The following is a 14,684-nucleotide window of genomic DNA, read 5'->3' on the forward strand; positions in this document are numbered from 1 at the left end:
GCCTACCCGTCTTCTCTTCCGGGCTCGGAGCAACGTGCAACTGGGAAAACACTCCCCGTCCGGGGGAACCGATCGAGAGGGACCACGGGGCTTGGTACTGTACGGTGTCGTAGTTTTGGGGCAGGGGGGATTCGGGGTTTTTTAGGGGGAAGAAGGGCGGGTGGCGGGACCAGGAAGGTCTTAGCGGGCACAAACAGGTAGATAGATATGAGGGACGTGGTAGCACTAGGGACAAGACTGACGCATTTGGCCTCATATGCAAAGGTTCTTGAATTGTTAGCAGCTCTCAGTACCGGGAAATTTAATCCAGATCCATAATTGGCCTTTCTGCATGATACGCTCTTCCTCGGAGCTGAACGAGAATCGATCACCCGGGGACACTTTCTGTTGTGTTCGCTTGGAAAACAGGAATGTAAAAAGGTGTATAGAGGCCCTATCAGATCAATAGCTTTTATATTTAATTGATTTTAAGATATTTAATTGATATTTAATTGATTTTAAAACAGGTGAGGCTCCTACCAGGAAAATTCATCTCTTGGTAATTTCAGGTTGGGCTTTGAATACTTGATTTGGCTACAGACTGTAATTGATTGGCTATTGCCTTTTTTCAAATTGTTCGTACAGGTAGTCCTTGACTTACAACAGTTCATTTAGTGACCATTTGAAGTTAAAATGGCTGTGAAAAAAGTGACTTATGACTGTTTTACACACTTACGACCATTGCAGCATCCCCATGGTCATGTGAGCAAAATTCAGACACTTGGCGACTGACCGATATTTATGATGGCTACACTGTCCCAGAATCATGTAATTACCTTTTGAGACCTTCTGACAAGCAAAGTCAATGGGGAAGCCAGATTCACTTAACAACCATGTTACTAATTTAAGAACTGGAGTGACTTACTTAACAACTGAGGCAAGAAAAGTCATTAAATGGGGCAAAACTCATTTAACAAATGGCTCACTTAGCAACAGAAATTTTTGGCTCAACTTTGATCATAAGTTGAGGACTACCTCTAGTTTAGACTGGTGGTCTCTTTATTCAGAACTAAACAGAGGTCCTTTTCAAGGACTGCCTCTGCTTACTTCTGAACTTGGAATACTGTAATAATTCAACCAGGGTATACACATCAAACTAAACTGAAACTTGAATTACATCTGGGCTTAAAGTTCCATAAGAATCAAATTAATTTTTTCTAGTCCTTGGTAGTCAGTAGTAAAGAACTGTAACTGGTTACATTATTTCTCTTTGTGACCTGTCAATTCATGCAGAGCATGTTCTTTATATATTAATTAAAGTATGCTTTTAGAGCAGAGGTGTCAAACTCACGTCGTCACTCCAGCATCATGTGACATATCGGAACTTTTTCCCCTTCGCTAAATCGGGTAGGGGCAGGGGCAGCATGTGACGTATCCAGCCAGTGGACTGTGAGTTTGACACTCTTGTTTTAGAAGTTTTAGAAGACGAAAGTAAGGGAAATGATGGTATTGTCAATGTTTTTATCATTTGGTATCCAGAGAAAATTGCAAAATAGTAACTTTTCTTTGTTGTGTTTTTACATCTAGTTCTTGTATGATATGTGATGTGAGCAATTATATAATTAAGGATTAATCCAACTTTGAATCTGCTGTCCAGTAATTAAGATGATTAAATCTGAAATTCTAAAAGATCACTCATCTATTCCTCATACTGATGAGGTAATAATTGTTTGTGAAGATGGGTCTTTCCAAAAAAATGGGCAGAAGACAAGAATTCTAGGTCCTGAACAATTAGCCCAAAATCAGGTCTTAATATCTGACTTCAAGCAGCAGAAACTTGAGAAAGAAGCACAAAAGAACTGGGACCTATTCTACAAAAGGAACAGCACCAATTTTTTCAAAGACAGACACTGGACAACTAGAGAGTTTGAAGAATTAAAAGCCTGCCATAAAGTGAGTTTCACATTCTCTAGCACCAGAGGACAATAAAGAATTACTATAGAAAAATCTCTGAATTGGAAACCTCTAACTCATGGGTGTCAAATTTGCCATGTCACGTAGACATGTGACATTTCACAATGTTTTTTTCCCCTTCACGGAGCCGGGGTGGGCATGGCCTGCACATGATGCATCCAGCCCGCAGGCCGCCAGTTTGACACTCTTAACTGATCTTATGCATGCTATAAAACATGCATGCTAGGCTGGTGCAATATATTTGTTTTGCACGTTCCATGATAAAATTGGGGATGAAAATTTTAATATTAATGTCAGTCAGTTCTTGGTACCAATTTGATTGAAGATGATTCATTTTTCTAAAGGTATCTGGTTCCAATTCCCAAAAGACAGGGTATTGTGCTGTTTGAAACAAGTATTCATTCAGTGAACAAATGGAGTTCCTGGACTATATTCTTAACATTTTGTAACTATCAAAAACAGTAAGGATTAGCTAAATTGTAAATGTTGGTCTCTATTCAGAATGACACATCAAAATGATTAGATGAATTCTGGGCAAATTTGTCCAGTTTCTTGATAAAGTAACTTCCATAATTAAGTAATAACTAACTCATTTTCATATAAAATACAAAAATATCATGAATTCTGTTTTATATTTTTAATTTCAATAAACTATCTTTGACTGATCTTATGCTTCTAATTGACTAAGATTCAGTTTGTTGTATGTATCAAGATGCAACGCTTGAATAAATTGTATGACTTGAATCACAATACGTGTTAGTTTTACTTACTTTTAAATGAAGTGTTTCTTGCTTTTCAATAAAACCACTAATGGGAGTATAATAAAATCACCTTTTATTTTTGGTCATTAATTTGGGAATACATCTTTGTGGTGATTGGATAATCTGTTGTGTGGGATCCAGTGAATGGAGGTTCACTGTAACAAATTTGATTCTAATAGCTAATGTTATTAGTCCAAAAATTATTTCACTTTGTTTGAAAGGATCAGACAATTACAATTATTACTTTCTCATGTCTTCAGTTTGAAGATCAAAAATTGACAATTCTGGAAGCAGGTTGTGGTGTTGGGAACTGTTTATTTCCACTTCTAGAAGATTTGAATATGTTTGCTTATGCTTGTGACTTCTCTCCCCGAGCAGTGGAATATGTAAAGGTTAGTAAAATATTTGTCATTTTTTTCTTCCGTTAAGTGAATACATGCATTTTGAAAGATAAATGTCTTTAAAAATAAATGAAGAGAAAGCAAAAATGGCATCAAGACTTGGTATCATTATATTGGTTTAGATTTGCTAAAATTAATTAGAATTAGATAATCATTATTAGCTGAAATCCTATTTTTAATGTCTATGCATAGCAATGTCAGTCTGTATTTAGTTTTTTTTAAAAAAAGTTTTTTTTTTACTTTTACAAACATCTCTTAGTGAACAGTGCGATTCCAAGTTTTTATATTTCCATACAAACATGACCATAATTACATATCTATCTCACATATTCAGTTTCTTATCATTACATTTTCCATTTTCTATATCTTTTCAAAAATATTATGTTTTTCACATTTATTTGATCCATTTTTAATTCATATCTTAACTTATTCTGTTTTTATTTCATTATACTTTTATCTTCTTTATATAGTATCTTAAAATTCTTTATTTCTTAATCTATATTCATTGTATTTTTATACTTTTATCTGTCATATTTGCAATTTCATCATATATTCTTATTTCATTATTGAATAAATTCCATCTTAGTGTTAATAATTCCAAACATTTCCTCCTTAATTACCCATTTGAGTGCACCACCTTTTTGTCTTGTACATCATTCAATTCACTCCCCTTTAACTCATTAAAATTACCATAATATAATCATTTTTAGTTATCACCTAAATACTACATATCACATATACATTTTAGGTTAGATGCCACATGGTATTATTTTCTTTATTCTAAAATATTTATTTTTTCTAATACATTAATCTTTTCAGTTAAATAAAGAAACTGATCATTTATCTTTTTAGTACAATTCTCATAGTTCATTTTAACTATATTTTTAATTTCATTTAATGTAATTTACATTCTTATAATAATCCCATCTTTACATGTATCCCAGTTAATTTAACAATAATTCTTAGAAAATAATCAAATAGAAAAAAATAAAAATAAAAACATCAGTTCCAATCATTCCATTTTTTACAATCTATACTCTTATACCTCTTTATATCTTACCTTGTAGAATCCCCTTTTTTATTCTCAATTTACCCATTATCTCTAGGTCTTCTAGCCATATACCTTTTTTTTATTTTTTATTTTTGGCTTTCTATATCCCCTTCTTTCCTGGTCCTTTCCCTTATTCCTTTTTTCCTTTATTTTTTTTTATTTTTCCCCTCCATTTCTGACTCTATTTTTATCCCCTCCCTCTTTTGAACTTTCTCCTGTAATTATCCTTTCTGCTGTTTCCTTTTTCTTTGTTTGACTTTCCTATCAATTACCTCTTTAATTGTCCCCTCAGACCTCCAGGTTTTAATTTCCATGTTTTTTCCTCCTGTTTCAATGTTTGTTGTGTCATTGAGGTTGGCCTCTTCTTTAACCAACTCCTCCCCTACTGGTTCTCCTTGTCCATCTTTGTTCTCCAACGACACCAATTTCTAGCAATAATACTGCACAATTCCACTTTTCTCCATATCATTTCCCTTATACTTCTTAAATCCGATTTTATTTCCAGACTGCCATTCTTGTGCACCTCTTTTAATTTTAATTTTTCTTTTACCTCTTTCTTCAGTATTTAAATCCAGTCCAGTTATCTAGTAGTTAATTTAATCCAGCTTCTAACCATCCACTTCTGTTAAATCCTATTTTGAGTTTCCAGGGTCATAATAGTCAAATGTTCATATATTTTTATTGTTAAGTTACTTCTGTTGAGTTTTAAATTTTCCTCAAAGTCACCTAGTATTCCCAGAATTCAGGTTTCTTTCTTCTTCCTTCATAGTATAGTAATTGCACTTTTCAGGGTTTCTGTCTTATTGTTTCAAAGATCCTCTTACTTTGTGTTAAGTTCCAGTCTTTATAGAACCAAGCACTTTTTAAAAAGTCATTGAAAATTTTTCTTTACCATTAGGTGGTGCTCTCTGTTATTTCCAAGTTCCCTTTTTCACTTTCCTTTTCCTTTTAGGGCTTTTAAATTTGAAAAATCCAGTAAATCCAATCATTGTATATTTTTTCTTTTTGGCACATTCAAGTTCAGCTTTTAAGTATGCCTATTTAGTGCTAATTGTATAATTTAGTATAATCCAATTTACACAGATGTTTTCCTCTTTCAATTTAATTCTTTTACTGTTCAAAGCACTTTCACTTATCTCCTAATTTTCCCCCCACTCCTTCTGGTCACCGCTTTTCCAATCTTTTTTTAAAGTCTCTTTAAAGTTTTAAATCCGTGGTACCTTGTGTTCAGATATTGCACTTAATTTGCCTGGTCTCCACACTGTCCGCTTTTTCACCGCTCCTGCATGATCTTTGTCCCGGGTAGCTCTCCTTCTTCAGGGTAGCCATATTTAACCACCATTGCAGCCTGTCTTCGGGGGGAGTTTACCTAGTCAAGGAGGGGAGATGCGGCTCCCCTCAACCTGACAGGCAGTCTTCCCCTTCTTCCCCACCCCTTCAAGGTGGTTCTAACCCCATTTGGAGCCCTCTAACAGGTACAACATGGATCGAAGCCGTGCACGATCGTGGTCTTCGGTCCGTTCTTGAAGGAAATGCAACCGGAAATGAGTCAGTATTTAGGAACTAATACTTTTTCATTTGAACTACCTATTTATCAATTTCTTTAATTTGATATGATAGTTCATTAAATTATCTTAGCATGGAATTTGAGTTTTGTGCTCAGTAATTAAATATTACTCAGAAGATTGTGGAACAGAGCATCTAAATTATTTATTTCAAAATTTTGTAAGGCCACTTATGATGCTGAATCATTATAGTAAAAACAATTACATAATACAATGAAAGTTCCACACCAAAAGCTGGAAGAAAAACATACTCATGTTTTCCCCAAAATAAGACCCTGTCTTATATTATTTTTGCCACCAAAAAAGGTACTAGGTCTTATTTTAGGGGGGATGTCTTCCACTGACTCACGTCATTTGCACATGTTGCCCCTGGCCTCCTTTTCACTGTCAGAGGCCTTCAGGAACTACTTCTGTGGCCAGCAAGGCTTTCCTGAAGGCCTCTGCAGCCAATGACAAACCTCCAGATTGATCCGGAACTCTGTTATTGGTTGCAGAGGCCTTTAGGAAAGCCTGCCGGCTGCAGAAGAAATGGGTCGGCAAGGCGGTTGTCGGGGTGTGCAAGGCCTGGCTGCAACTATCTGAAGGTAAGTAGTAGGACAGGTCCACCCACCCCCCATACCCACCCTAGCTGATTTTTTACCTGTGCATCCTGGAGTGGGTGGGGTCTTAATTAGGGCCTATATTGGGCACACTTGTAAAAATCAGATAATGAATAGCTTCAAAATATCCACTGTCTAAACCAGTATTTTCCAAACTTGGCAACTTTAAGTATAAAGATTTCAGCTCCCACAATTCCCTAGCAAGCCAAGCTATTCTCTACAGGTACGAATGTCGTGGAGCCTTCCTATTCCATTCGTAACCCGAGGATTCATGAGAGTGAATCTTGTACCTTTGTCAGGATCACTCCCTCCTTTTGCCCATGCATTCGCTAATCAAATGTGAGGCTTGTTTAAGTGCACAGGTATTTCAGGGTGGGAAAGGCCATGGGGGGCCTACTAATAGAACAGGCCACCTGCCCAAGGACACCCAAGCCTCCCTGACCCACTGAAATAACTCATGCTCCCCACAATTGCTTCCACTCCCAACCTGCCACTTACCTTGTGAAGATATAGCTAGCAATCTCCTCTCAGCCTCTCAGCTGCATGTGCCCCTCTGCAGTTCTGTTCAGGCCTTTGCAGGCCTTTCCTGGCAGGCTGCCAGCTGAAATGGAGCTCCTGAAGGGCAACTCAGCTGCATGTGCCCCTCCAACCCTCCGTTTAGCCTTCCGCAGGCCTTGTGTGGTATGTTGCAGGCTGAAATGGAACTTTCAGGGGGACATCTGGCCCTCCAATGCTCTGTTTGGGTCTCCGCAGGCCTCCCCCAGTCCATTGCAGGCAGAAATGGAGCTTCCAAGGGGCAGATCTACCCCCCCCAGAAGCTCCATTTCGGCATGCAACAGGCCAGGTGAGGGCTCAATCTTCAAAAGGTAAGTGACCTAGCGCAACAGGTTGGGTGGGTGGGAAAGCAATTGTGGGGAGCATGAGGCCCAAATGGAGCTTGTGAGGGCCAGATAAGCCCCTCAGAAGCTCCATTTCGGCTACAAGTTGCCAGGTAGAGCTTCTGAGGGGCAGATCTGCTTCTCACAAGCTCCATTTTGGCCTGCAACTTGCCAGGCGAGGGTCCAGCGACCCGAAAGGAGCGTCGGAGTGGCGGATCCACCCCTCGGAAACTCCATTTTGCCCAGCAATGTTCAGGACAAATGTTGCAGAGCCTCTGCAGTTGTTTGTAAGGGCGAACAACTGCCTTGGTGCTGCAAAATTTGTAGTTTGGGGACTTGTTTGCAAGCACTAGGGGACACTTATCATGTAACTTTGAACATTCACAAAGGGAACCCAGGGATTACCTATATTCTGCATTTTATTCTTCTGTATGATTTACTGTGATAGCTTCAGGTTTCAAAATGTAAACTTAAATAAGATTGTACTATATTTTTCTATGTTCATTTGACAGCAAAATCCCCTATATGATGCCAAAAGATGCAAAGTATTCCTGTGTGACCTGACCAAAGATGATCTTGTGGAAAATGTACCATTAGAGTCAGTGGATGTGGTTATGTTAATATTTGTACTTTCTGCCATTCATCCTGAAAAGATGCATTTCGTTTTGAACAATATTTACAAGGCAAGTCTGCATGGCTCTAATATGTTTTTTGCCCTGCTTTGAAAAGTTGTAATATAGAATCTGCGCGATAATTGTCTTAAATGTCTTAAATGCAAACTAAGGTTATTCTCGGATTCAAGGAAATGATGGTAACTGATTCAAACTGTGAAATGTGTTTTAGGACAACTGTGAAATTTATTTTTCTACTGTAATTATAATTAATATGGAATGATATTTGAATAAAAGTCAATCATTTTAAACCCTTTTATAATGAAATGAAATTGTATGAAGTCTGTTTAACAGGACCAAGCCAAAGTGGCATAAAATGTTCCACTTTTATCATTACATGATTTTGGGTGTTAATTAAGTCCAGCTTAATATGTTTCATATTTTTCTCAGGTATTAAAACCAGGTAAATATGTCCTATTCAGAGATTATGGCCTTCATGATCATGCAATGCTGAGGTTTAAATCTGCTTGCAAGCTGGGAGAAAACTTCTACGTACGACAAGATGGAACCAGGTCATACTTTTTTTCTGATGGTGAGATCTTAATTAAGATATTATATAATATATATATCAGTATAGGAAACATGCAACAAATACTAAAAAACAGGAAAAATTTACAAAACAAAAATCTGTCAAAACAAAAATACAATTTATTTTTATAGTAATTTATAAATAAACCCAAGATTGAAAGGTTTTCTACAGTACAAACGTACTGATGAAGAAAATAATTTGTTCAACATTAAAGAAAGTAGATATGTTTAAACATAAAAAAAGCTGCAAACAGCAGCCTCAACAGCAGAAAAAGTTATTTAACAAGTGTTAACATTCATTTTGGTATGTATATAATCCTTTAAGTTTGTGTAAGTCCAAATTTAATAATAATCACTACAAAGTATAAACCTAAAGAAACTAGGTCCTCCAATGTTCCTTTTATACCCAATTTCAGCAATTTAGATTTAAGGATTTCTTTCTTAAGATAATACTTTCTCGTATTCTTGAAAGCAATGAGAATCTGACTAAATCAGCATTTCTCAATCTTTGTAACTTTCAGATATTCTGATTCCAACTTTCAGACGAATAGGATCTGAAGTCCACATATCTGAAAGCTGCTGAGATTGTGAAACACTGGACTAAATTATACTAAAAAGTTTAATCCAGCTTCTTCTTACTCGCCATGGATGGGCAGGTGCATAGGGAAGCCCCAAGTAGGACAACCTACTCCTACTTCTTTTCAAAGAAATAAAAATGTTATTGACTCTGACTGTCAAATGGTAATACAAGATAAAGAATGTGAAGGCAGTCTCATATAATAATTTGTAAGATACCCAGAGTCACCTTGTAAAGGTAATGAGCAGCACAGAAATTTAACAAATAAATAAAATATAACTCATCCAGATATATTTCTATTTTATAACCAGCTGCAAAAGGATGTGACAATTACCCAATTTCAGTAAGCGCTTCTATCTTTTAAGCTGAGTTCTGCTGCCTCAAATAATCTCCAGGTTTTCTCAAAAAATACTTTATTAAAAAACTATATTGACAGTTAATGATACCTAGATTATTATTTAAAAGATATATCTTAAGTACGTCATAAAGGAGCAATCCATATTTAGCAGTTTTCTTGGGTAAATGGAAGGAAAATCTGACTTTGGATATTGCATCATTTTCTGCATTGATGCCTGTCTCTTTTTTAAACAATCAACAAAACCATTTTTCATTTTTTGTTTTGAGGAGAATAACTTGCCTATTTAGTATTTGTATAATTTCATCTTTGTAGTTTAATACAAGTTTCTTAAAAATATTCTTCCTTCTAGAGTTTTTGGCAGAACTTTTCCTGTCTGTGGGATATGAGGAAATAATCAATGAATATGTGTTTCGAGAAACTCTGAACAAAAAAGAAAATATATGTGTGCCAAGAGTTTTTCTCCAAAGCAAATTTCGAAAGCCTCTGAAATAAGTTTTTGGTGAAAAGTTGTTAGACAGTTAAAGTTCAAGACTACTTTCTTATGTTACTCAGTTTAAACCAAGTTTTATATCAAGCTTGTGGGCCAAAATAAGCCTAGCACTTGATAGTCCTCTTTTATTGATACAATACTGAAGACAGTGGAAGATTCTGCTTCTATTTTAAGTATAATTCAATAATTTTGGGATTAAACTACCAGCTTTCAGATTTATAATTCAGGATCACAAAGCTTTCCTTGGCAATACTTTTGAATGTTTATTGTCAAGCAGATTCCAGAAGTGTGACTAGCCTCATATATCGTATTTTTTGGACTATAAGACACACTTTTTTCCCACCCAAAAGTGGTGGAAACGTTGTGCGTCTTATAGAGCGAATACTGCTGAAGCCCCGCCCACCCTTTCGCCCCCACCCGTCAGCCTCTGCCTCCCAGCAATTTGCCTCCTTGCAGCAAACAGCCTGGTCAGCTTCAGCACAGCGTGATTTAGCACGAGCAGCTGATTGGCAGTTGGATCAACCTCCCGGAATACCATCGATCAGCTGTTCCAGGCTGTGGGGATCATCGCCACCCATTGCTGCTGCCATCTATTGCCACCTCCATGCACCCCATTTTTTGCCTCTGCACATCCCATTTTCAGGTTCTGCGTGCCCTGGAATGGGCTGAAAATGGGATGCACAGAGGCTGAAAATGGGGCAAGTGGAGGTGGCGATAGGTGGCAGCAGCAATGGGTGGTGCTGGCGCCGATGGGTGGTTTTGATCCCTGCATCCTGGAATAGCAGATTGGTGGTATTCCGGGAAACAGATCCAACCACCAATCAGCTGCTTGTGCTAAATAAGGCTATGCTGAAGCTGACCAGGCTGTTTGCTGTTTGCTGCAAAGAGGCAAATTGCCAGGAGGCAGAGGCAGTTTTTTTTCCTTTGTTTTTCTCCCCAAATGCTCGGTGTGTCTTATTGTCCAGAGCATTTTAGAATCTGAAAAATATTGTATACACAGTGCCTGAGTTCACATGACAGTTTTGTTGATACAACACAGTGAGCCAGTACTAGCTTACTATATCTACTTAGTCTAACTTGATGTGCATACCTAGCCAGTATGGTTGGTTAGTTTACAGTTCAGTGTGACTTTTAAACCCAAAGTTTTTGTTTTGTCAACCCATTGTAGCCATAGTTATAGAAATAGTATGTTACTAAGCCTGTAGTTTAGTTTGTGGAGTGATCCTGACAAAGGCCCCTTTTGTGGGTTATGAATCTTAAATCGTGATTTCATATTTTGTACAATACCAGCTAATGGTGGTTCTTTTAATTCATTGTTAATTGTAGTTCATCCTAATGAAAGCCAGCTAGGTGACCTGATCTTGGGCCAGTCATTCTATCTCAGCCCAACCCACCTCTAAGGGTTATTGTTGAGGGAAAAATAGGAGGAAGATGTATTGATTATGTTTGTATCTTGAGTTATTTGTAAAAATAATAAAGGCAGGAAATAGAAGATGGATGGATGGATGGATGGATGGATGGATGGATGGATGGATGGATAGATAGATAGATAGATAGATAGATAGATAGATAGATAGATAGATAGATAGATAGTCTGAACTTAGCTAATGTTAGATAGGCATATTGGATGCCAAAATTAGGATACCCTTGAAAGATACACATACATCTTGCACATACACTTTGAACAAAATATTTTTGTATATGTGTTCCTGAAGTCCTTACCTTTTGATGGTATTGAACAAGAGAATTTACAATGTGTTCTGAGAATTCTAATGATTGAAGTGTTTCTGTTTTCACGTGATTTTGATCCTAGTTTTTTGGTGCCTGTCCCAAAAGTTAGGGTCAGAATCACATGAGTGCAGCTACATGATTGCAATTTCTAATCAAACAAACTCAACAATGAGGAAACCGGGAGGAAGTCAGAAGTTCCAGTGATATGAGGTTCTCACGTAGTCCCCACTTAAAAATGATAGCTATATAAATGATAGCTTATTTTTATAAAATAAGGTAAGTGCAATGATAAGAGAGGGGTTTAGAAATTGAACAGCAATAATACTATGTATGTTTAAACAATATGAAATAATTAAAGATTATAATTTGATATAAATGTGTATTACTATTAGAAATATATAAGCTGGATGAATGTGATAACTATGATTAATAATATTATTTTATTTGTATTGAAATGTATGGTACCCAGGTGTCACACATTGATATGTATATGTAATATAAAATAAAAAAACTTGATATAAAAAATGATAGCTCTATAATAAGAATTGCTCTTGTTATATAACACGGTTATATGACTGCATCACAGTGATAGCATTTCTGGTTCCATTGCCACTGAACAAACTAAATATTGTAAATTGGAGGAACAAGCAAATGCTTCCTTGAATGCAGAAGGCAGTTGTCTGCCATCAGACAGGAAAACAAATTTTGATTGATAGAGCTGGAATGAAGCTAGAACTTCTATTTAGCATTATTTGACTATATTTACTTGACATGCTCATTTGGAGACCTAGCTATGTTCACACAATTCATTAACCCAGTTTAAGTGAACCATTGTCAATATTCAAAAACACATTCAAGCATAGATCATACTGGTTGAAATAACTCAATGCACTAAGACACAAACCCAAATGAGGGGTATTGTCATTGATATTGGTATGGTTCAACTTATTAGACTAAGCTAAATTTGTGTATATTTCAGGGTTTTCTTTCCACTTGAAATGGAGAAAGTTGTTAAAGGAGGATGAGCAAAAATGATGGCTACTTCTGTTCTAATTAAGAACAGGCTTCAGTGTCTTCAGTTTTCTGGCAATAGGTAATAGGAAGTAAGCAGGATGTGTTTGAAATATTTCATTAATGTTGGTGTTACAACTTCTTGCATCCAGAGTGTAATGAGCCAAAATTATGTCCCAAGTTAGGCAACTTATTATTTTTTAAATGTTGCAAAAGCTGGGCTCTCTTACTACACTAAATATTTGCTTACCTATGATTAATTGACCAAACTGCAATTGGCTTAGTCTTTATGGCATTAAATAACAAAAATGTTGGATTAGACATGAGTCGAGAGGTCTGTGATAGGAATCTCCTGATGTTTTCTTCGCCCAAATAGATTTCCCATGTGGCCCTTGATCAAATTGCAAAATCATTCTAGTAATCGTTATGTCTTGGATCAAAACAGTCTGTCTCTTGTGCTGGCAGCCCATTAGGCACGAAGTGAGAGGGAGGGAAGGAGAAACAGACGTTAAAAAAAGAAGGCTGGCAGAAAAAGAGTAAGGGGAAAAGGTGGCTCTTTTCACTCTAGGCTATGCTTTCCCTTTCACATAATTTTATGAATCACAATGTTCATTCAGGTTTAAAATCACTTAGCAGGAAAGCCAAGTTTCAGCCAGGTCATGGTAGTGGGCTGAAAAGCTAATATTTTATTCTTCTTGAGTTATATTCCCCATTATCATTTTATGAAACTTCTAAATCACAAGAGATTAGAAGAATGGGGTAGGTGCCTTCTCTTTATTTATTGCTGGGATAAAAACTTGTATGAAGAAAGCTGTACAAATCTAGTCAGTGTATTTTGAAAACTGTGGTTTAAAGCTTAATGGGTTGTCATCCCAGTCAGCCATTATACTCAGGTTAAGGAAACCATGACTTAGTGTATGAACACTGCCATTGTAACTTAATTAAGAAACCATGTTTAAAACCAAATAATGCCTAGAATGATATATTGACCTGGTACTAAATTTAATATTTGAATATTTCAATCAATTCTTGAATTATTCAAAAGTTGATTGGTAAAAAGAACATAATTTGGGGTGTTCTGTTGACTACATTGGATATCGTATAGTTCATAGCTAATTAGTTCATGCTTTTCTTTTTGATCAGGGTTATATTCAATTTCATTCACGCTACAGTATAGTTTTTTATAGCACCGAAGAAGACAGAGTGTGGTACTCTAGGGTGGAATGTATTTGCACTATATGTTGTTGGGATGATTATTTAGTAACTGTTTTCAAAACAATTTCAGAGATAGTCTCACTTTAACTAGGCTCCTGTGATATCACCAGTCCATGCAGGGAATCTCTGTGCAAAATTGTGACATAACCAATCTTTCTACATTTCTGTTACATGGATCATTTTTTGTTTTGTTATGTATTCAGTTTACTTTCATTCACATATCTTATTATTTGTTACTAAAGTTATAAAAAGAAATTTATTGTTGATTCTTCTGTCTGGCAAATGTATAACTGGCTCAGTGGCTCCTAAACTTCTTTATTGTTATATAATGTTAAGAGTGGCTGACTAAAATTACATGGTAACAAGTGGGGAAAAATCCCATTTTTGGTGTTAAGAGGTCTCTTAATTAGATCACAATAGTGATCTAAGAGCTGTATTTCATCATTCAGAAGATCCAAAATAAAGTGCACTGACTAAGTATTAGTTTGTTTTTTCCCATTCTACCATTAGGAATGGATCCTTACACTGTGCTTACTCTGTGATCCAGGACCCAAAGTTTTAGTAGTACTACTTTGGGAATTGGAACTTCCCACTGTTTTCTTAACTTTGATATCAAAAAAGTATCCTCTCTTCTATAAAGGAACATAACTTCTGCTAATATCAATTTATTATCTCTTTGCCAAGGCACGATACAAATCTCTGTAACATAGTAATTATAACATTACATATTAAGGATCACTGTGTTACTAATAAAAGTATTCATTATGAAGTTGGGAATTCTAATTAGTTAAAATGTTGCATAATTGTTTTAGCACCTTCACAGTGCTCACATGTTTCCTGAAAGCATTCATAGTGACTATTTGTTTTAGAAAATGTTTAATCCAGACCCCTCATC

The 14,684-nt window shown here is 36.2% G+C and overlaps 1 protein-coding gene across 4 annotated transcripts; it reads left to right on the forward strand.

Annotated features, from left to right (window-relative positions):
- The first annotated feature begins 13 nt into the window (after positions 1–13).
- Positions 14–14,266, forward strand: METTL6 (methyltransferase 6, tRNA N3-cytidine). 4 transcript variants are annotated; one of them, XM_087946140.1, is made up of 6 exons: positions 14–94; positions 1,567–1,932; positions 2,975–3,106; positions 7,721–7,891; positions 8,270–8,411; positions 9,692–14,266. In XM_087946140.1, exons 2-6 carry the CDS (start codon positions 1,645–1,647, stop codon positions 9,832–9,834), a joined length of 876 nt encoding a protein of 291 aa, XP_087802266.1. In that variant the 5' UTR covers positions 14–94; positions 1,567–1,644; the 3' UTR covers positions 9,835–14,266. The 4 variants fall into 4 exon arrangements, with proteins under 4 accessions (XP_087802266.1, XP_087802268.1, XP_087802267.1 ...); XM_087946142.1 differs by having other exon boundaries at positions 12,543–14,266; XM_087946141.1 differs by having other exon boundaries at positions 80–420.
- The last annotated feature ends 418 nt before the right edge of the window (positions 14,267–14,684 follow it).

The sequence above is a fragment of the Notechis scutatus genome, chromosome Z (assembly GCF_049901735.1).
Source record: "Notechis scutatus isolate UNSWTSFEM ecotype Mainland chromosome Z, rNotScu1.2, whole genome shotgun sequence".
Taxonomy (NCBI): Eukaryota; Metazoa; Chordata; class Lepidosauria; order Squamata; family Elapidae; genus Notechis; species Notechis scutatus.